Source organism: Chrysemys picta, chromosome 3, assembly GCF_011386835.1.
Source record: "Chrysemys picta bellii isolate R12L10 chromosome 3, ASM1138683v2, whole genome shotgun sequence".
Classification (NCBI taxonomy): Eukaryota; Metazoa; Chordata; order Testudines; family Emydidae; genus Chrysemys; species Chrysemys picta.
In genome coordinates, this window is record NC_088793.1 from 135430287 (window position 1) to 135452202 (window position 21916).

The 21916-nt window shown below is 40.0% G+C and overlaps 1 protein-coding gene across 22 annotated transcripts in view; it reads left to right on the plus strand.

Annotated features, from left to right (window-relative positions):
- Positions 1–21916, plus strand: part of RYR2 (ryanodine receptor 2) — a 722683-nt gene that overhangs the window by 510099 nt on the left and 190668 nt on the right. For all 22 annotated transcript variants that reach the window (XR_010599784.1, XM_065589065.1, XM_065589068.1 and 19 more), the window contains 6 exons: positions 7427–7567; positions 9018–9181; positions 13469–13547; positions 14322–14411; positions 15977–16114; positions 20862–20939. Coding sequence is in view for 21 of the 22 variants with exons in the window: in XM_065589065.1 (XP_065445137.1) it covers positions 7427–7567; positions 9018–9181; positions 13469–13547; positions 14322–14411; positions 15977–16114; positions 20862–20939 (690 nt within the window). In the remaining variant the exon portion in view is untranslated. The remainder of the gene's footprint in view (positions 1–7426; positions 7568–9017; positions 9182–13468; positions 13548–14321; positions 14412–15976; positions 16115–20861; positions 20940–21916) is intronic.

Here is a 21916-nt window from a genome sequence, read left to right on the forward strand (position 1 = left end):
TCATGTAAATTTCTGGGTGGCTCCCCAGGATCTCCAGCTTGGGCTCTGCGTGTTTAGTCTCTCTCCTCCCAGAAAACTGACTCATTTTCTCTGTATGCAGTGTTGTAGCCGTGTTGGTCCAAGGATATTAGAGAGACAAAGCTGGGTGAGGTAATATCTTTTATTGAACCAACTTCTGTTGGCGAGAGAGACAAGCTTTTGAACTTACCGAGCTGTTCTTCAGGTCTGGGAAAGGAACTCAGAGTGTCACCGCTAAATACAAGATTGAGCAGATAGTTTAGCATAAGTCGCTAGTACATACTCTAAGGGGAACCATTCAAGGTGAAGTGGCCTGTTAACATCCCTGTAGTCATAGGACAAAAAGGGAGGTTAGTGGGTTATAGAATTTTGTAATAAGCCATAAATGCAGTGTCTTAATTAAGACCATGATTTTTAGTGTCTAGCAAAGTTACGAATTTAAGCTCCCAGGCTCATCTTCTGGAAGTGTTGTGCAGGTTTCCTTTGAGGATGAGGCCTGATAGCTGGGATGTCTGAGGAATCCAGATCTTTTTCCTACCATTCAAGTTGTCTTCAGGCTTCAAAGGTTTTATCGTCTCCTGTTGATGCTGGTTGCGGCTCTGCTCCATGAAGGGATACACTTATATACTTACTTAGACAAGATCCTCAACACAGAGTCCTCAGTGTAAAGCCTCAGTGTGCCAAGAACTGAATCATTCACCACCTTATATCCTACTGTTTTTTAGTGAACTATGAAAACTCGCTTCTGATGATTTCCGAACACAGCTTTCGGCAAGACATTGCAGCTATTCTCCTTTTATTTTGCCTTTTCTCCTTCCTTTTATAAGAAGCAGGTCATGTTTAATTTCATCTGTCACCTCTCTTGGGTAGAGACTTATGCCTCTCTCCCTCTTGACTGGGGGTTTTCCAGGCTGCAGAGTTTCTTGTCTACACTGTGGTATCCTCAGCCCGCCAGACTGCATGGAAGGCACGTGTCTGCGTTTTGTTTTTTTCTCCAGGGGTTATGAACAATGTGATTGCCCTCAGTTACAAATAACCACACAGCTCATTATAAGCAAGCAGGTTTATTCTTAAGGTGAAAGCATTACAGAGAAAACATATTAAAAATAATTAAAAAAAAAAACCTACATGAATTCTAAAAGCTTACCAGAGATCACCCCAGCTCCAAACTTGGGCTCTGGTAGGTGTCATTCATTTAATACAATGGATGCTAAAGATACTTAAACTTAATTCAATAAGGTCTCCCAAGGATATGGAAGGAAATGTCATATCTGTCACAACTATAATTCTACAGGTGTGATGAAGCTTTAGATGCTTCCCGTTACATATACTATCTCATAGAACTGGAAGGGACCCTGAAAGGTCATCAAGTCCAGCCCCTTCACTAGCAGATCCTTAAGTGGCCTCCTCAAGGATTGAACTCCCAACCCTGGGTTTAGCAGGCTAATGCTCAAACCACTGAGCTATCCCTCCCCCTGATCTTGATCTTTGTTTAGTTCTGAAAATACTTACAACATTGAGTTTGCTTTTTAAATCCATGGGAGCATGACACCTGGACTACAAATATATAGTTACATTTTTGGTTGTGATCAAAATCCTCCCTCCGTCCCTCCCTCCCTCCTCTGCAGAACTTTCTGAAGATTCCAGGGAGTTATAACTTTGAATTTAGTATTATATTATATTATATTATATTATATTATATTATATTATATTATAATGTACTATGTATTTTCAGTTTTGTGTCTTGTGATTTGTTCTGACTTATGAGAAGATGAAGGTCTGGTGCCTCGTATACTGGCTGTAACTCAGAATATTTTGTTTGTTTACTTTCCGTTAGGTGGAGTAATCTATCTGCAGGATTGTTGAAATCGATGAATTAAAAAAAAATCTAGCTTAGTATTTTTCTTTTATGCCCTGGAACTCTCCTGTAAAGAGAGAATGATATATCCGTTGTTTAACTTCCATGCTAAGAACTGTTCTTTAGATATTCTAAAGAGTCCTCCACTTTAGTGACAATACATCATGAGTGACATTATTTTGAACCTCTACTAACACTGCTCTACAGCCAAAATGCTTCTGAAATAAATGTAGTCAAACTTTACTAATTCTGGGTCACTGAGAACGAAAATGATGCTTAAAATTGTTGATTGGCTCTAGTTTTCAAGATACGCTATTGGGTCAATATATATGACCCTTGACTTGGCAATGGCAGAGGATAAGTGAGTTATAAAGGGAAGGGATCTCAATTTAAACCAGAAATTACTAAAATACATCTTTGACTGGATCTATGAATAAATCTATGACTGGGTTTGGACAGTATTTGCTTTTTAGGCAAAACAATTAATGATGCAATCTCAAGCTGGTATTGCGTCATACATGATATGAATTGCATCATGTTATTCCTAGAAGTCATGGATGATGCAATCATAACGAAGCTTACATCACTCTGCTGAACAAATTGCCCTATATCAGCTCTAGAAATCATACAGTGTCATGCTCTCTTATTTGTCAGTGTTTGATTTTGCAAAGGGACACATTTCTCTTTAGCCAAAGTGAGCAGAGATGCCTCGTACTTGTGTGAACAGTGCAGATAACTTCAGCTATGTTTGTGGTGAAGTGACTTTTGCATCACAAAAGTGCAGTATAACCACTATGGTTAAGAAAGCCTATCACCTTTATTTTGGCTGCAAAACTGGAGATCGGGACAAGAGGTGGGCCCCACACATATGCTGCAACACTTGTGCAACAAATCTTCGCCAGTGGTTGAACAGGAAAAGGAAATCTATGCCTTTTGCAGTGCCAATGATTTGGAGAGAGCCAACAGATCATACCAGCAATTATTACTTCTGCATAGTGCCTCCAGTTGGGAAAGGTGTGTCAAAGAAGAAAAAGTGGACTGTGCATTATCCAAACATACCATCAGCTATACGCCCAGTACCCCACAGAGAAGGACTGCCGGTTCCTGATGCACCGGAATCATTCTCACTTGAGTCAGACGAGGAAGAGGAAGAGGATGAAACTTCTGGTCCTGAACCATCAATGTCACAGGACCCACATTTTCTCCCATCCTCCTCCTCTGAACCACACCTCATAACACAAGGTGAACTGAATGACCTTGTCAGGGATTTGGAACTACCCAAGAGTAAGGCAGAGCTGTTGGGCTCCAGACTACAGCAGTGGAATCTCCTGGCAGGTGATGTTAGGGTTTCCCTGTTCCGTGACCGTCAAAAGGATCTTGTCCCATTCTTCTTCATGAAAGGTGATCTTGTAGCCTGCAACAACATTGATGGTGTGATGGCAGCCCTCAACATCATTCATGATCCAGATGAGTGGAGACTGTTCATTGATTCATCGAAGACGAGTCTTAAAGCTGTTTTACTGCATAATGGCAATGTTTTGCCATCAATTCCAGTTGGTCATGCAGTCCATATGAAGGAAACCTATGACAACATGAAACAACTTTTGAGGTGCATAAACTATGACCAACATCAGTGGCAGCTTTGTGGCGATTTGAAGGTTGTTGCTCTTGCTTGGTCTGCAGACTGGAGACACAAAGTACTGCTGTTTTCTCTGCGAATGGGATAGTTTTGCAAGAGATTCCCACTACATCAAGAAAGATTGGCCACTCTGACAGTCATTGGAGCCTGGGAGGAAAAGTGTTCAGCATCCACCACTTGTTGAATCAAGGAAGATTTTGTTACCACCCTTACACATCAAGCTGGGTCTGATGAAGAACTTTGTCAAGGCCATTGACAAAACACAAGCAGCTTTCAAGTACCTCCATGGAAAATTTCCTAGGTTAAGTCAAGCTAAGATAAAGGAAGTTGTCTTTGTTGGTCCTCAGATTCGTGAACTTCTTCGAGATGATGCATTTGACCATGCACTGCGTGGCAAGGAAAAGACAGCATGGAAAGTCTTCCAGTTAGTGGCAATAAATTTTCTCGGAAACAAGAAGGCAGACAACTACAGGTTGTTGGTGGAAAACCTCCTCAAGGCATACAAAAGCCTTGGTTGCAACATGTCACTAAAGATACATTTTTTGCACTCTCATCTAGATTTTTTTCCACCGAACTGCGGAGCAGTGAGCGACGAGCACGGCGAGCGATTTCACCAGGACATTGCAACAATGGAGAAACGCTATCAGGGCAAATGGAGCCCATCAATGCTTGCAGACTATTGCTGGACAGTGACAAGAGATGCTCCATTTAATGAATACAAGAGACAAGCCAAGAAGCGCCGAGTAGACACTGAATAGGACTAAACTATGTACATAATAGTTTTTTGCCTTTTGTTTCATAATAAATTTTATTTATATAACCCTTTTACTGATTTTTAAAGTGTTACATAAACAGGACAGGTGAAATATCATGTAAAGCAACCATAAACACATGAAAAGACCTAGGTTTACAATTTATGATTAAAACTCTACTATCTACACAATATTCATAGACAAAATATCTTAGAAACAGTAGCCAATCAATTGTTTTAATTGTCATATTTGAATTCAGAACATCAAAATACATAATAAATAGCACATTTTATCTCTGAAGCAGACGACTTCTCAAAAATTGTAGACAAGTGTAATCTCAGGATTCCAGCCCAGAAGATTAAAATAGAATGAAAATAGGGACCAAGAGCTTTCCAAAAGGTGTATTCCAGACACAATGGAATCATGCTTTTATAATGCCATTTCTCTTCTTTCTGATAATTTTAAAAAAATATGAAGCCCCTGGTGCTCTGTTATTGCTCTTAAGAGTCTGACTCAGCAACTTTTGTAGTGCTGACAAAAATGTTACTTTATAGGTGCTGGCCTTCTGGTGAAGGCAATTTCAAAATATCAAGAATTCATTTTTGTTGCCTTTCACAAAAGTTTCGTAGAACATACATTCTCAGCCTGGGGGTGAGCCTCAGGGTGGGGCAATCAGGTTCAAGGGACTCTGACCACCCTTCCTTTCACTTATAGCCAAATGGAAAGGGGAGTTTTGAAACTCTTTGCTGTTGTAAGATAGGGTCATGGTATGGAAAAGGTTAAGAACGTCTGTCATAGAACAACGTATCTTCTGTCATAGAACAGGCATATCAGTATGCCTTCAGGATGCTAAATGGTATGCTGCTCTCAACATAAATAACTTCTTTAGATTTAAGACTGCCCCAGGGTTTCTGAGAAAAAAATATTGTATAGAAAGTAAATTATGTGCAGAAGTAAAATAATTTCCAGCAGCCTGTGTTGAACTTAATGTTTTGGACCACTTATCAAAAATACTTCTTATTTAATACAAATTATTTTTAGTTTCCTCCTATCTGTCACATAACTCAATTTGATTGTGCAACATTTTAGTTAAGTTTTTACTGTACCATATCTCTAACAGTACTGCTTCCCAAAACACACCCATACATGCTCTTAGGAATATTTAATGATGCCGTTGCCATTATTAGAGCTGCAGATTTGTCACAGCATTCTTTATCAAAAATCATGGCACTGCCATGGTAAATTTAGTAAAGTTAGAAGTTCAGGGGAAATGGTGGGTAAAGTCATGGGTATGAAAATTCAATGATCTATACCTCTTTAAATACAATTGACATAAATCTCTCCTCAGTAGTCTGCCAAATCTGCCTCAGGTCACAATGCCCAGATTGGGGAGCTGGGCCAAGACCACTGCCATGACAGCCCTGCAGCCCTAGCCATTTTTGACACAAAGACTCTGTTTTCCCTTCGCTGTGAATGTATAGGTTTGTTGGGAGTGGAGTGTGCACATCTAGGCGACCCAACAGAAAGGCAAGCTGTACACCTGACTGTCATTCCTAGATTTCTGTACTATTTGTTCATTTATCACACTTCTGTTTTCAACTTTTACAATCAATGTTAAAGTTAAAAGCAAAAATTGCCATGTTTCAAGGAGTTTATTTCTCTGAGCACCTTTAATGTTCAGTTTTTAAGAGAATCATGAGGGATTAAAATAATTATTTATCCTTTTTATAGCATCTTTCATCTAAATTCTCAAAGCACTTTATCTCAATTAAGTTTAAGAATACACCTTTGAGATACACAAGGTGTAAGTATTAGTTATACCTGTTTCCCAGGTGCGTAAACTCAGTGCCTCAGAGGTGAACAGATTCGACAAAGGTCACAAAATGCTCCCCTTTCCTCAGCCTCAGAAGTGGGAAGGCTTTGCCTGGACCAGCAGGGAGGAAAATAAATCCCTTGGCCCCTTTAAAGATTTCCTCCTCCTTTCTTCCCCTCCTCATGGGAACCCAGTCTCTTTGTGGACTTGAGGATGGGAAGAGGGGAACTCTTTGACTGATGGATGGGTCAGAAGGAGGCAACATAAACTTACTAGCCCCTGTCCACCCAAGGGAGGGCTTATAAACCCTTCCCCCCTGTCCAGGGCACCATTCTGTACCCTGATAAAAAGCTTCCCATTTCTGCCAGTTGGAATTAGAGGAAGACCAGGTTTTGGGGCCTGCCAGTATTTTGGGGGTTGGGATGGAATTTTTCCCTTAGTGCCAAATTGGCGTGGGCAATGTAGGTTTTTTTCAGTTTCCTCTCAGCAGGTCAGAGAGCTGGTGGAAAGAGGTTAGGTTTTTAAATTCATTTTATCACAATTTTGCAGGTGTCCAGTGCAAATGCTTGTTCACTAGACAGTCTGGTTCCCTGAAAAACTGGATTTGAAGCAGATTAGGAGAAGGCAGCTCCTAAAGAAGGTGGAGAATGGGGATGGGACTCCTAATGTCCAGTACAGTGAGGAGACAATCCCTCCTTCCCTACCCACTTATCCTGGAACCAGGCAGAAGAAAGGGGTTGGGGTTGACAGAAGTCTTTTACCAAATTATATGGATTACAGAAGGAAGGATGTCCTGCACTGGATGAGTTATTGCTGGATAGTTCCAAGATGTATTGCTTAATAATTTTGCTGCCTAGTTAAATCTCATTCCTGGAGTCTTGTCTTTTCTTCCTGCAGCAGTCATTGGTAGAGTCCAGAATAAAATGCAGGATGCAAAGAACTCTGGGTGATATCTTGGCTCTATTGAAGTCTGTTGGAACTTTGCCATTGACTTCAATAGGGTGAGGACCTCACCTTCTTTCTCGTGCTTAAGCACTAGACCACAGATGTGCCAGCTAAGGTTAAGTGGTAACATTCATCTGAAATCTAAAAAAATTACAGACTATTAAGAATTGGGAAAACTTTAAAATGCTTAACCACCGTTTTAAAATTGTAATTATTAGTAATAATTTTCTGTATTGGATTCTAAAGGCAAATAGTATATTAGAACATGAACTCCTTGAATGAATTGAGAGATTGTTCTAGTATCATTATTGTGTGGATCGTATAGCGTTTGAATGTCAGGATAGATAATTGATTCTGTTTGTTACATATTTTGGATGCTTTCAAAATATTTTGTGTTCTAGTTGCTGACAAATCATTATGAAAGATGCTGGAAGTATTATTGCCTGCCAAGTGGGTGGGGCAACTTTGGTGCTGCATCAGAAGAAGAACTTCATTTATCCAGAAAGTTGTTCTGGGGTATTTTTGATGCCCTGTCTCAAAAGGTAATTTTTATGTAGTTCTCCATGATCACAATGTAGGCTGATCATTTCTAATCAAAGTATTTATTTCAACTTGAGTTAATGACATCAAAATTATGTAATTTTATTATAAATTATTCTGCATCAATTACATGCACAACAGATTATGTGGCAAACAGCATGTGCTAACACTATGTGTTTTTAATACTATTTAATCAAATAGCTAATAATAGTGTATACATATAAGATCCTCAACATGCTTAGGTTTAACAATTTGTCAAGGAATATGCTGCTTCCATGATAAATATAATCATTAAAAAAATAAAATGGTATCCATGCAATCCTGTGTGGGTCTAATCTTGTATACCCTTACATTTTATCTGTCTTTTTGTTTATATGACTTATTACTGTACAGTAAAAGAGAGCCCTTCCAACGATCTGTCCTTGACAATCTTTAAAAACACACTGATAGACCCATCTGTTACCACAGATGAAATCAATTAATGCAGCAACAGCATTAATATAACGTTAATTCACCTCTCCACCAAATCCCCACCAGAGTCCTACACCACCTCTATTCAGTCCTCCCCATCACCTATCTCATCACAGGTAAGGGGGAAAATTGGGCCTTGCAGTGTGTCCTGAAGGTTATCAGGACAAAGGTTAACTTTGCAATGGCCGTTATAGACTAAGAGGGGAAGCATAATTAATCCTTGCTGACACAATAGGACCTTTCAGTTCCATGGACCCACTCACTGTAATAAGGACTACTTATATGAGTACGAGTTTGTGGGCCCTATATTATACACTATAGTAGCACTAATGAAATGCATCTAGAAATTAAGTTTAATTTGTTATAAGTACCATCATATTATCTCTTCAGGGCTTTTTTCCTCCTTGGAAGTAAAAAATATTGGGTATTTTAATAAATTTAAATCACACAAATGTTTATTACAGCTATTTTTTCATGATTATTTAAACATTTTAAACATCAGCTAAACTATCTTTGAAATATCGTCTATACCTTAGCTCGACAAGACTAGATAATACATTTGGACATTATATAGTGTTTTTTTCCCCCAACCTGATGAGGATTTCACCATGATGGGAAGCCATTTGGTATAGAAAATCCAGGTTCTTGGACAAGTGTTGGATATTCCTCTGCTTTACTCTGTTCTGGCTCCCTGTGAGGGACCAGTCTGGCTCCCACCAAAGTGAATAATTGTTTTTCCATCGACTTCAATGAAAGCAGGATTTGGTCCTAAGTCTAGCTTCAGTATTCAGTAGTATTTCATTGTAGTTCAGATGTCAGTTTCTTTTATTTTCAGAACTGAGATTCTATTTCACATTGAGTAAAAAAGTTGTTCCATGACAATTTGGTTTCATGTATGGCTATAATGATGAATCAATTTCAGCAATAATGGAAACAATCTCCATTCAACACTATGTCTTTTTATCCCATGTTTCTCCATAGAAGTACGAACAGGAACTGTTCAAACTGGCTTTGCCCTGCCTGAGTGCAGTTGCGGGAGCTTTACCCCCAGACTACATGGAATCCAATTATGTCAGTATGATGGAAAAACAGGCTTCAATGGATTCAGATGGGAACTTTAACCCACAACCTGTTGATACCTCAAAGTATGAACTTTTTCTGTTGCAGCTCATTTTTACCATGAACAGTTTAAGCCTGTAATTGAAATATGGTAGTACAGAAAACACATAAGTACATGCCCATCTTGAATTACCATCCTTAAGATAAAATGGGGGGCTTGTTTGGTTGTAAAACATGAAAGCCACAAGTGGTTCACTATATATTCCTTGGGCACCTTACCACAAATGAGACAAATTTTCAGTCTGGAAATTAAACTACCCGAACCCATTTGTTCTAGAAAGCACCTAGCACACTTTTGGGAATTGTAAAAGTAAATAATAATTAATAGTTAATGGGAGCCAAGTACTAAATTCCTGCGACTGACACTTAAATTTTACTCTGCAAAATGTGGTAGTGATTGTACATTTATGTAATGCCTTTTTATCCGGAAGGATTCCAAGCTACAGGCCACGTTCTGGCTGTTTTGCATAGTTGTGCCAAGAGGGGAAGTGGGCAGAAGGAGCCCTCTCTTTAGCTTGCCACATCTTTGCAATGGGCAGCCAGAATCCCACTGTTTGTGTCCTATGAGTGCACGATCCAGCGATTCTATACACCCCAAGTGCACAAAGCCCAAGTGGATTTAACATCCTGGATGTGGCCATAGCCCCATACTTCCGTACACACAATGGTGATACAAACCTGACAGAAATAAGACCACACACTACCTCTTCCACAATATCACTTCTAGGCATGGCTGTGCAAGCACCCTTATAGACATTCTGTCTATCTCAACACTCAACAGGCAGAATACCTCGAATCACTGCCACTGGTGCACTGGGCTTTTGCACACACACACCCATAATGTGAAGGTGGCTGCAAAAGCCACAATCTAGCCCTGAATAGAGGAATCATGTTGCCCACCACTAAAGTACAATCACCTGTGAGGTGTAATGTGCTAAGTGTCTAACTACATAACTTACACAACCATTTAGGACATGAAATGAAGATTATTTTATCCAGTTGATATTGTGGGGGTGAATTTTAGGTAGACAGAATATAAATAACCAAATAATTAGAGTTTGCCCAACTCTCTGGTGGCCACACTCCTCTCTATTAAAAAGTGTTGTTATGGGACTTTCAAGGACCAAGATTTGTCAAGACTGGTTTTTAACTTCTTTCAAAAGACATCATCTCAAGCATCACAGTTTCCCCTTAGTGCCATACTAAGGCATTGGTGTAGTATTGGTTCAAAAGAGAAAGTACTGCCTTACCAATATCACCTCCGTCATGAGCTGTTTACCTGCCAGTCCCCCATCTAAGTACTAGCCATGCCTAATCCTCTTTGGAAGTGATTATAGGTGAACAGCTGCAATCTGTTATATTTGTGACTTTATGCAGAGTACTGTATCGTGCCCCCCCCCCCCCACACACACACACAAATCCTGCTGAGAACACATGATGATTTTTTTGTGGCTTCTTCCTACTTCGTACCTGGATACATTTTTGCACAGTACTACACTAATTGTTAACTACTTGGAATAATTACTGTTGTACATCTCTCTTTTCTCTGATCCTATGACAAAGGATTAAAGGACAGACTCTCCTTGCTTCCCAGTAGATGTCACTATAGCATTGTCTATCCCTTAATCCGCTGTCATAGAATGGGAGAAGAGGGTACTATGACAAACAATTATCAGTAAGCAATTTTCCTTTTCTTTTGTAAGAACACAAGTGTAGGAGACTGCTTTGTATGATAAATTGTTCATTAAAAAATGTTCTATAGCAGTGGTATCCAACCTTTTTATGCCCAAGATCACTTTTTGAATTTAAGGGCAACCAGGATCTTCCCTGCCCCTTCCCTGAGGCCCTGCCCCTTCTCCAAATTCTCACCCCACTAACTCTGTCTCTCCCCCCGCCATCACTCGTTCTCCCCCACTCTCACTCACTTTCACTGGGCTCGGGTCGGGGGTTGGGGTTTGGGAAGACATGTTGGCTCTGGGCTGGAGCTGAGGGGTTCGCGTGGGAGGGGATTCTGGGCTGAGCCTGGGGCCGAAGGTTGGGGTGCAGGAGGGAGCTCTGGGCTGGGGCAGAGTGTTGGGGTGCTGGAGGGGATATAAGGTTCTGGCTTGGGGTCAGGGCTGGGGCAGAGTGTTTGGATGCAGGAGGGAGTGGGGGTGCTGGCTCTGGGAGGGGGGTCAGGGCTGGGGTTGAGGTGCAGGAGGGGGCTCGGAGTTCGGGGGGGTATGGGGTACTAGCTCTGGGAGGGGGCTCAGGGTTGGTTTGGGGTGCTGGCTCCAGGAGGGGGCTCAAGGCTGGTTTAGGGTGCTGGCTCCGGGAAGGGGCTCAGTGCTGGGGTTTGGGGTGTGGCCTTCTGCTGGGCAGCACTTACTGCTAAGGCAGGCTTCCTGCCTACCCCGGCCCCACGCCACTCCTGGAAGGGGCCAACGCGGTCCTGTGGCCCCTGGGCGGGAGGGCGTTTGGCACGTGGCTCCACGTGCTGCCCCTCTCTACAAGATCCCTGCCCTCTGCCCATGGGGCCGCGCTGGCTGCTTCCGGGAGCAGCGTGGGGGCGGGGCAGGTAGTAGGGAGCCTGTCTTAGCGGCAACCCCGCTGTGCCGCCAGAGATCACGATCGACTGGGAGATCCTCTAGGATCGATCAGTCGATCGCGATTGACTGGTTGGTGAACACTGTTTGATAGTATTTGTTTTTGTTTGGAAGAAAAGTATTACTGCTCTTCCTGTAGTCGTAAATCAACTTCAACTTCAGTACCCTCTTGCACACCTGAAAGATTGCTAGTTTATTTTCATATTGATTTTATTATTTTTCATATTGAATGGTTTTTAGGCATTCAATGGGATCTGAAATTTGTACCTTTTTGAGTGGCTATAAACTGCAGTATTTCAATTACATAATGAAATTTACAGGTTTATAATATGCTTTAACAAGAGGTGGTTGACAGTGAATTTATGTTATGTATATAATATGCACTGTATTTCTGGAAAATAGGACCTGAACTATATTTTAAAACACAAATAAGTTGATGTTAATAATCTAAACCCATATCAGAAAACTTCAGTACATTTTGTAAGTCATTATACTCATAGATTTTAATGACAGAAAGGACTATTGTGATCATCTAGTCTGACCTCTTGCACATCTCAAGCCACAGAACCTCACCCACCCACTCCTGTAATAGACACATAACCTGTGGCTGAGTTACTGAAGTCCTCAAATCATGATGTAAAGACTTCAGGTTACAGAGGATCCATCATTTACTCTAGTTTAAACCTGCAAGTGACCCATGCTACAGAGGAAGGTGAAAAACTCTCACAGTCTCTGAAAATATGACCTGGGGGAAATACCTTCCCACCCCAAATATGGCAATTAGTTGGACCCTGAGCACATTGGCAAGACCCACCAGTCAGACACCTGGGAAAGAATTCCCTGTAGTAACTCAGAGTCCTCCCCATCTAGTGTGCCATCTCCAGCCATTGGGGATATTTCCTGCTAGCAGTTGCTGATAGGCCACTCACAGTTGTGTAGGCAGTCTCATCATACCATCCCCTCCGTAAACTTATCAGGTTGAGTCTCAAAGCCAGTTAGGTTTATTGTCCCACTGCTCCCCTTCAAAGGCTGTTCCAATATGTCACTCATTTGTTGGTTAGAAACTTTCATCTAATTTAAAGCCTAAACTTGTTGATGGCCAGTTTATTGCCCTTTGTTCTTGTATCAACATTGGCACTTACCTTAAATAACTCCTCTCCTTCTCTGGCATTTATCCCTCTGATGTATTTATAGACAGCAATCATATTTCCCCTCAGCCTTCTGTTGATTAGGCTAAAAAGTAGGTTTTCCATTCCTCGGATCATCCTAGTAGCCCTTCTCTGTACCTGTTTCAGTTTGAATTCATTTTTCTTAAACATGGGAGACCAGAATTGCACACAGTATTCCGGATGAGGTCTCATCAGTGCCTTGTATAACGGTACTAACATTTTTCTGTATCTACTGTAATACCCCATGCATCCTAGGATTGCATTAGCCTTTTTCATGGCCTCATCACATTGGTGGCTCATAGTCATCCTGTGATCAAGTAATACACCCAGGTCTTTCTCCTCCTCTGTCTCTTCCAACTGATATGTCTCCAGCCTATAGGAGGCTTTTCACTGATTTCAGTGGGCTTTGTATCAGAATCTGTATGGGGAAGCCAGCACAACAGTACACTCTAACTGGCAGTATATAGTGCTCTATAGTTTTTCAGAAATTTTCTTTTAAAAGAACCCTTTCAAATTATAACATATATAATGTATTGAAATTTGTTCTTTTCTTTTTCAGTATTACAATTCCTGAAAAGCTAGAATATTTCATTAACAAATATGCAGAACATTCTCATGATAAATGGTCAATGGAAAAGGTAACATTATATTATTTTCATATCAAAGTGCATTCAGAATATTATGGATCTACCTATATTTTCTAAGGATTCTACTTAAGTTTTTACTCAAGTTTTTGGGGTTGTTTTAGCATTACATCAATTATGTCTGGCTAAGACTGTATCATCATTTTTATCTTAGAGTTGCTTTTTTCAAGAGTTCTATAACTGCACTCATCTGGTCAGATCTTGAACATGCCAGCATTTCTTGTGTGTGTGTGTGTGTGTGTGTGTGTTTTAACTTTTACAGTATTTGAGAAAAATGTAATTGGTAGATTTTTAAGTAGTTTTGTTACTTCACACTTTAAGTTTTACTTTTTCAAAAGATCTTTTATATCTCTGTAAAATCCACAGGCTTGGTGTTAAAATCTGCTGTCTATGCCTCAAAGAGTGTTGTCCCTATTCATACAGACACCCTGGCAGAATAGTAAATAAGAAAGTATATTCAAATGTATTTACTTTAAGTTAACATAAATGTTGTGATAAAATAACAAAAGTCTAGACATTCAGAAGTAAAAATGACACTACCTAACTGATTCCTGTGCGTGTGTGTGTGCGTGCGCGCGGGGTGGGGGCAGGAGGTTAGGTTGTGAGAGGCTAGTGGGGAAGGGAGCAAAAGATTTGGAGTTGAATAAGAAAAGAGTCTTACAGAAGCATTACCCCAATTCTTTTTCATAAGTAAATAAATATAAGATTTCTGATTATTCTTTCTTCATATTCCCGCTGCTTTTTCCTTTCTTCCTTCACTTTTTTCAGTTTTCAAATGGTTGGATATATGGTGAAACATATTCTGAGTCTTCCAAGGTGCAGCCATTAATGAAACAATATAAACTATTATCAGAAAAGGTGAGGAATTTGTTCATTCTTCATTACACCGATGTTTCTAAACATTTGTTTCTCTATTTTTGATAAGAGGCAATTGTCTGTTTGTGCAATTTGGCATTTTGGCTTTGTCTTCACTGACACAAAGATGTTTTTGTTTTTGTTTTGTTTTACACAGCAAGATAACTAATGTGATTGTTACCTCACAATCCTAAGGGGAGACAAAACACTCGTAGTTTTATTGCGAGGTAGCTAGGTGAGGTCAGCACCATAGCCCTCAATCATAGTTGTCCTTACCGAGTTTACCTTGTGGTAAAACTAAAGTGCCTTGTCTCCACTATGTTTTTACAATGTGTGATAGCAAACGTGTTTTCGTTATCCCACAATAAAAACATGCCTTTTTGATCAGTGAAGACATAGCCTTTGTCTGGTTTGGTTTGGTGTTTGTGTCAAAGACTAGAAAAAAGCACCTTGGTACTCATGATAATTAACAATTCTTGTCACATTTATATTCATATTAGAGCATGCTAGCACAATGCACTGTCATTATCATCATCAGCCCTCTGATTCTCAGGACACGGCAGAGCCAAACCTCTTCTGCATAACTCATCCGTAAGGCTGCAAATTTGTCACGGAAGTCACGGATTCCATGACTTTCCATGACTTCTGCTGCGGCCAGTGCGCCTGGCTCAGGGGCAGCTCAGGCAGCCCCTGTGCCAGTCACACCAGCTGCTGCGGGGGCAGTTCCCAGCCAATGGGAGCTCCGGGGGCGGTGTCTGTAGGGGGAGGCAGCACGCAGAGCTACCTGGCCATGCCTCCACCTAGGAGCTGAGAGTGGGGGATGTCACGACTTCCGGACAGCCCCCCGGGTAAGCGCTGCCCAGAGCCCACCTCACCCTATTTTGGGCCCCTGCCCCCTCCCACACCCAAACTCTGCTAGTGTGGGGGGGCACGTAGCCAGGTAGGGAGCCTGCCCGCCCCACCAACCCCCCTTCCATCACCAGTGGGGGTCCCGGGCCATGCACCACCGCACTCTCCCCCTCCAGCACCAGCACCAGCAGGGGTCCCGGGCCGTGGGCCAACGCCCAACCCCGAGCACTCAGGCCACCCTCCCCCAGTACCCATGGCACCCCCGGGCAGCCCTCCCCAAGTTTTAATCAGGGGTGTATAGTAAAAGTCATGGACAGGTCACAGGCCATGAATTTTAGTTTACTGCCCATGACCTGTCCGTGACTTTTACTAAAAATACCGGTGACTGAAATGTAGCCTTACTCATCCATGAAAAAGTTCATGCATCACATGTCCATATGATTTGAAAAAGTTCATGCATCACATGTCCATATGATTTGGTTCGCATAAGTGGTTTGGGAATAAATAGTTGCCCTTACTGTTTCTCTTAATTGGCTTCCTTATTTATGCACAGACTGTTTCTTTGCTGTTTCTATCCCACAGCAGACTGTTTGCAATTTGTCTCAATGGATGTAAATTTGCAGTGCTACACAACAGGGCAAAGGGCTAGTAATAATGCATCAGATTTTATTCCACTCAGTTATATAATCATCAGTCACTCCCATGTGTACTTGCCCTAGGAAAAAGAAATTTATCGGTGGCCAATCAAAGAATCTTTGAAAACCATGCTAGCTTGGGGATGGCGGATTGAAAGGACAAGAGAGGGAGATAGTATGGCCCTTTATAATCGGACACGTCGCATATCTCAGACAAGTCAGGTGAGTACTGTGCCAGGCTTCAAACCATTTTATTAATGACTGTACTGATATTGCGTCTGTGCCTGTCTTTTTACTGGGATGGTGTATTTAAAATGCAAGTGTCAAAATCTACTCAGGATGTCCTTGAGCTTCCCCCATCTTCCTTTATTATAGCACTCACTTGAAGCTAAAGTTCACATCTCTATTAACCTCTTGTTTCACATGCTCAAAACTTCCTGAAAACTCTCCTTTTCAGTTGTAATGTTCCCTGTTTGGCCATAGCCCAAACATGAAAGTCTAAGCAAAATCTCTTACCATGCTTACAAATTGTGCTAGCATGAAAAAAAATGCTTGTGGTTTAAAAAAAAAAAAAAAAAAAAGGGGGGGGGGGGCAGAAAACGTCTCAAAAAGACTGAATAAACAATCTGAAAATGTCCAGTTGATTAGATCTCCCTATGGAGTATTTCCCATGTAATTTGGTATTAAACATTTTTTAAAAATTGAGATTGAAAAATTAATGCAATTGATGATTTTTTTCACTTTGTTTAGATTCAGTTATGATACTATTTATGATAATGTAATGCAAAGTAAGGCACACTGGAAAACATAACCCCAACTACACATACAAAACGATAGGATCTAAATGTGCTGTTACCACTCAAGAAAGAGATCTTGAAGTCATTGTGGATAGTTCTCTCAAAACATCTTCTCAATGTGCAGCAACAATCAAAAAAGCTAAGAATGTGAGGAAAGGGATAGATAATTAGACAGAAAATATCATAATGCCACTATATAAATCCATGGTATGCCCACACTTTGAATACTCATGCTATTCCGCTCACCCCATCTCAAAATAGATATATTAGAATTGGAAAAGTACAGAGAAGGGCAACAAAAATGATGAGTGGCATGAAGCAGCTTTCATATGAAGAGAGATTAAAAAGACTGGGATTGTCTAGCTTCACAAAGAGATGACTAAGGGGGGGATATGATAGAGGTCTATAAAATAATAAATGGTGTGGAGAAAGTAAATAGGGAAATATTAATTACTCTTTCACATAATACAAAAAACAGGGGGTCACCCAATGAAAATAATAGCAGGTTTAAAGCAAACATAAGGAAGTACTTCTTCACACAATGCACAATTAACCTGTGGAACATGTTGCCAAAAGAATAACTGTGCTCAAAAAACAATTACCGTAGATAAGTTCATGGAGGATAGGTCCATCAGTGGTTATTAGCTAAGATGGTCAGGGATGCAACCTCATGCTCTGGGTGTCCTCTGACTGCTAGAAACTGGGACTGGATGACAGGGGATTGATCACTCGATAATTGCCCTGTTCTATTCATTCCCTCCGAAGTATCTGGCACTGTCCACTGTCAGAAGACAGGATACTGGGCTAGATTGACCATTGGTCTGACCCAGTGTGGCCATTCTTATGTACAGTGCTGTTTGAACTGTTGTCATTAGAAAAACATTATTTTGTGTCAGTGAAAAATGAAGGAATATGTTTTCAGTCTGTTGTTCATAGGAGTTGTGTGTATAATTCTAAATACACTGTCCTGAAAGATATTCTTAAGGATCAACAGGAGGCATTTTTCAAAGGGGTCCATTGACTCTCCAGTACATAAATATAAATATTTTCAGAAGACGTAAGTGTCATTATGAAGACTGATGATATTTTAGACCCAATCACATAAATGACTGTCTTTTTTTTTTAACTTTCATGTTTGAAAATCTGAGTCAGAGCTGCCATGAGGCAAAGTTATCTGACTGCATAAAGCATATCTTTTAAAAATCAGTGAGGAATATGGGGAAATCTACCTAGTGGAAATAATGCCATTGTCAAATAACAGTATGTAGACTATGGGAAGGAAAAGAGAATAGATAAATGGTCACATGCCTCAGTTGACCAGCTTCCTTTTGTCCTTCACGTTATCCCACACAAATGGCAAATTTAAGCTGAAACTTTGTTTTGTTTAAATAGAATTTGTAAATGTAAAAATCATGCCTCTTTCTGGAAATATTTTTATTTCTCAATAGTACAAGTAACACCTACATTGACTGCAACTGAAAGAAAATAATCTGAAATATAGATCAATTTTTTCTTCTATTTACTTTGTGACAGCACTTTAGCTTTGATTTTCCCCCATGAAACTGTCTGCCTCTTGTGGCAGAAGAGGTATTTTCCCTAGTTCCCCATGCTGCCAAAATCTTTTCAGGGGCATCTTAGACTGCTGAAGCTGCGATTTTAAGAAGTAGTCTGTTGTCTTTAAACTGTCAGTATGTCCCAGGTGCTGCTTCTGTTTCTGCTTCTTTCTGATGAGCTAGGAAATGTGAGAGGGGTGCCATCTTGTAAATGTGCCACAGAAGAGACTCTGGGACACCCATGACAGCCAAAACTAAAATGAAAAATAATTTTAAAAGAAAGACCAGTATTGATGATCTCAGTTCTACTCTCACTTAAAAAAAGACATGTGGCCTGCAAAACTGCTAGATGACATTGACTTGGATATATTAGTAAAATACAAACGATTTTCATACTTTTGCCTTTCTCGGATGTATTTATTTTGCCTGATTCAATAGAAAAGTGGCAGAAAGTAGGAGCCTTACTCTGTGTTGCTCTACCCTATGAATATCATTTACATCAGCACAAGAGATGTGGTAGCATTTTGCACTCACATTACCCTAATTCTACATGGTGATAATGACTTCATAAGGTGCAGGGTGATGGAGAATCAGGCCTTAGTACTCTACAGCAGAGCTGATTGAAATTTCTTTTCCCGCCCATGGAAATTTTTTTTTTTTTTTTTGGCAGAAATTCAGAAACCCAACCAAAAAACATTAAACAATTTATCTGAAAACCAAAATATTTTGATTTGGAAATACTGCCATGGTACCACAGGAGAGTTGTAGTTCAAGTCTCTCATGCTAGCATTCTCCTCTATAAGCTGGGCTACCTGATTGGACTACAACTCCCATGATGCACCACAATTTCTTCTCTTAGAAAGGAGGTGCATCATGGGAGATGTAGTTTGCAAATCTGGCTCACATAGGAGGAGAGGGACAAGGGGTAACCAAACTGCAATTTACATAAGTTTCTATGCAACATTCTAAATTAAAATATTTTGGATGTTTGCTTTTTTGATGAAAAGTTAAAATTTTCATAGAAAGCAAACACTTTGGGGGATTTTTTTTTTTTTTTGGATAACTCAGTTTTCCATCAAAAACACTTGTGGCAAAATTTTCAATCATTCCTAGTCTAAAGGTTCTAACAATAGCACTGAGGATTTTTCTTTTTCTGACAATACTGTACTTTTAGTAAGCATGGTCATGGAGTTAGTTACTGGTTTCTCACTGTCTGGCCTTATCTCCTTTGTGTTAGTGTGTCCTTGAAGAAAATTTAAGAAAGCAGATCTCTTATCAGTACTAAAATCTGGTCTTTTCAGAATCAAATACGCTGTCCTAGAACACAAGTTTGAGAGAAAATATCATGGCTTTTCGACACATTGTTGAATTCATCCAGATTTTGAAGTCCATTTCTAAAGTCATGCTTGGGTAATCAGAGAGAACTCAGTTCTGGTTAAACATACTGCTTAAGCATTTAGCCTTTGTCATTGTGAAATGTTAATATGGATTCAGTATTGTGTCAATACAAAAGGTGGTAGAAATGACAATATAGTTTCAATACCAATTTCTGCATACAGGCTAGGGTCCTTGGCAGATTTGTAATAGTGCTTGGCATAGCTTCGGTGCAGGGTTGTGATATAAATGTGTCCTTTTGTCTCCTCCCTCAGTACTGGCCACTGAGTGCCGGGCTAGTTCTTGGGGTATATTAGAGTACCCTAAAAGCTGCTGTAATTTACACTGACTAGTGGCGGCTCTAGGGTGACCAGATGTCCCGATTTTATAGGGACAGTTCAGATTTTTTTTATCTTTTTCTTATATAGGCCCCTATTACCCCCCACTCCTGTCCCAATTTTTCACACTTGCTGTCTGGTCACCCTAGGCTGCTCAGGGGAGCTGATATGGTTGCCAGGGATTGCCAAGACATAGGACATCCCAACCACATGTCTTGCACCAGCCGTTGTATTCTGAAGATGTCCTATAGGACATCCTATGATAAAGGGGAGAGAATTTCCCAGAGGATAATGTTTTCTGAGTAGAGAAATACAGAATGGATTTACTTGGTTGGGTTTCACTGTCTTTTGTAGAAATGGGGTTGAACTGCAAAGTTTTAACCCAGATCTGTATCTGAACTTCCCTCATGGTTTGGGATCTGTGGTTTTAGTTCAGGTCCATCTCTACTCTTTTAGAATAAATTCTATACAAAACTTGGTGGTTTGGTTGTAATTCTTTAATACAGTATTTTTCACACTGAGCTCAAATCTGAAATCTTTGTTCAGGCAAAACTTCCATTTAAGCAAAAGAGATTTTTGCCTGATTTGTGACCTTTCTCTGGAAATAACAGGCAATGTTTGCATTGTAACTATCTGACTAATCTGCGTTTTTAAATCTACCCCTGGTTCCAGTTAATCTGTTCCATTTTTAGTATTACTGCTGTCAGGCAAAAAAAGAAAAGAAAACTCAAGTAACTCTCATGTAATGCTCTCTGTTTTTCTGCCAGTGTATATCTAAATGCTCCTTTCTACCTCAAGTTTGCTTTTTCTTTAGCTGTTTGATTGCCTAGAATATCTAGGTGACATGAATCTATTAGGACCTAGTATTTGTAATACTTCATTGCTTTTTTGCACATCGGTCATTCAGGTGTCTGTAGATGCTGCCCATGGTTACAGCCCTCGAGCTATCGACATGAGCAACGTTACCCTCTCCAGAGATCTGCATGTAAGTCTTATTGTAGTTAAGTTTAAAAAAATATAAATGCATTACATTTTCTTTTGTGGATTTATGTAAAACAAAAGTTCAGTGTCCTGTAGTTTTAGTTAGTTCAAAAGGCATTGTTAAGGCTGAAAACCTAACATTTTACTTAGGGGACAATTGATCCTGGAAATCCCTTGTGTGCAAACCATCTGATGATTTTAATGGGAGTTCTGCATACAAGGGCTTGCAAGATCAGTCTTTTATTTTTATGTGTAGCTGTTAACAAAGTAAACATTTATTTTCAAAATAAATGCCTCACTACTCTTCTTTCTAAAATAAATAAATGCCAGGTCTTGAGGCAGCTTTATGAAAAACCACCTTGTATTTATGAAGAAGGAAAAAGAGAAATTAACTGGGGGCATGATTTTAAATGTGAATCTTTCATCAGATTTATAATCAGCAGCCAGTAAAAATAAAATAACTTTTGAAGTGATAAATAAATGGACAGTGAGGTTTTAAAAGTATTTATTTTTACAGAAATATTATCAACTGTGGTTGATTTACAGATCATTACCAATGCTTCCACTACTATTAAGAGCTGCCAAGTCAATATTGTTTATCATCTGATAAATCAGGATGGCCACCGCACACACAGTTCCCTTAGAAATAACTTCCTGTAAGTTTCATATCCAGATTAGTCACCAGGTTGATTGCTTGAAGTTGCTGACCAAGAACAAGGTGCTCTAGTTTTTTCCATTGTGAAATGAAATTCAAGACTCTCTTTGCCCAGCAATTCTAATAACAAATTGAAAGTTTTGAAACACTGTAGAAATGGAAAAGAGAAGTGGTGCTACTTACCACATCCACAATCTCAGCATCCCTCTTTCTCTGTGCCTAACTTAAGCCTCCTATGTATCTTTGATACAACAGGGGATGCAGAAATGTATGTAAGTTTCATAACAAGTATTGACACAGGAGTATTTATTGGTCTTAAAATATAT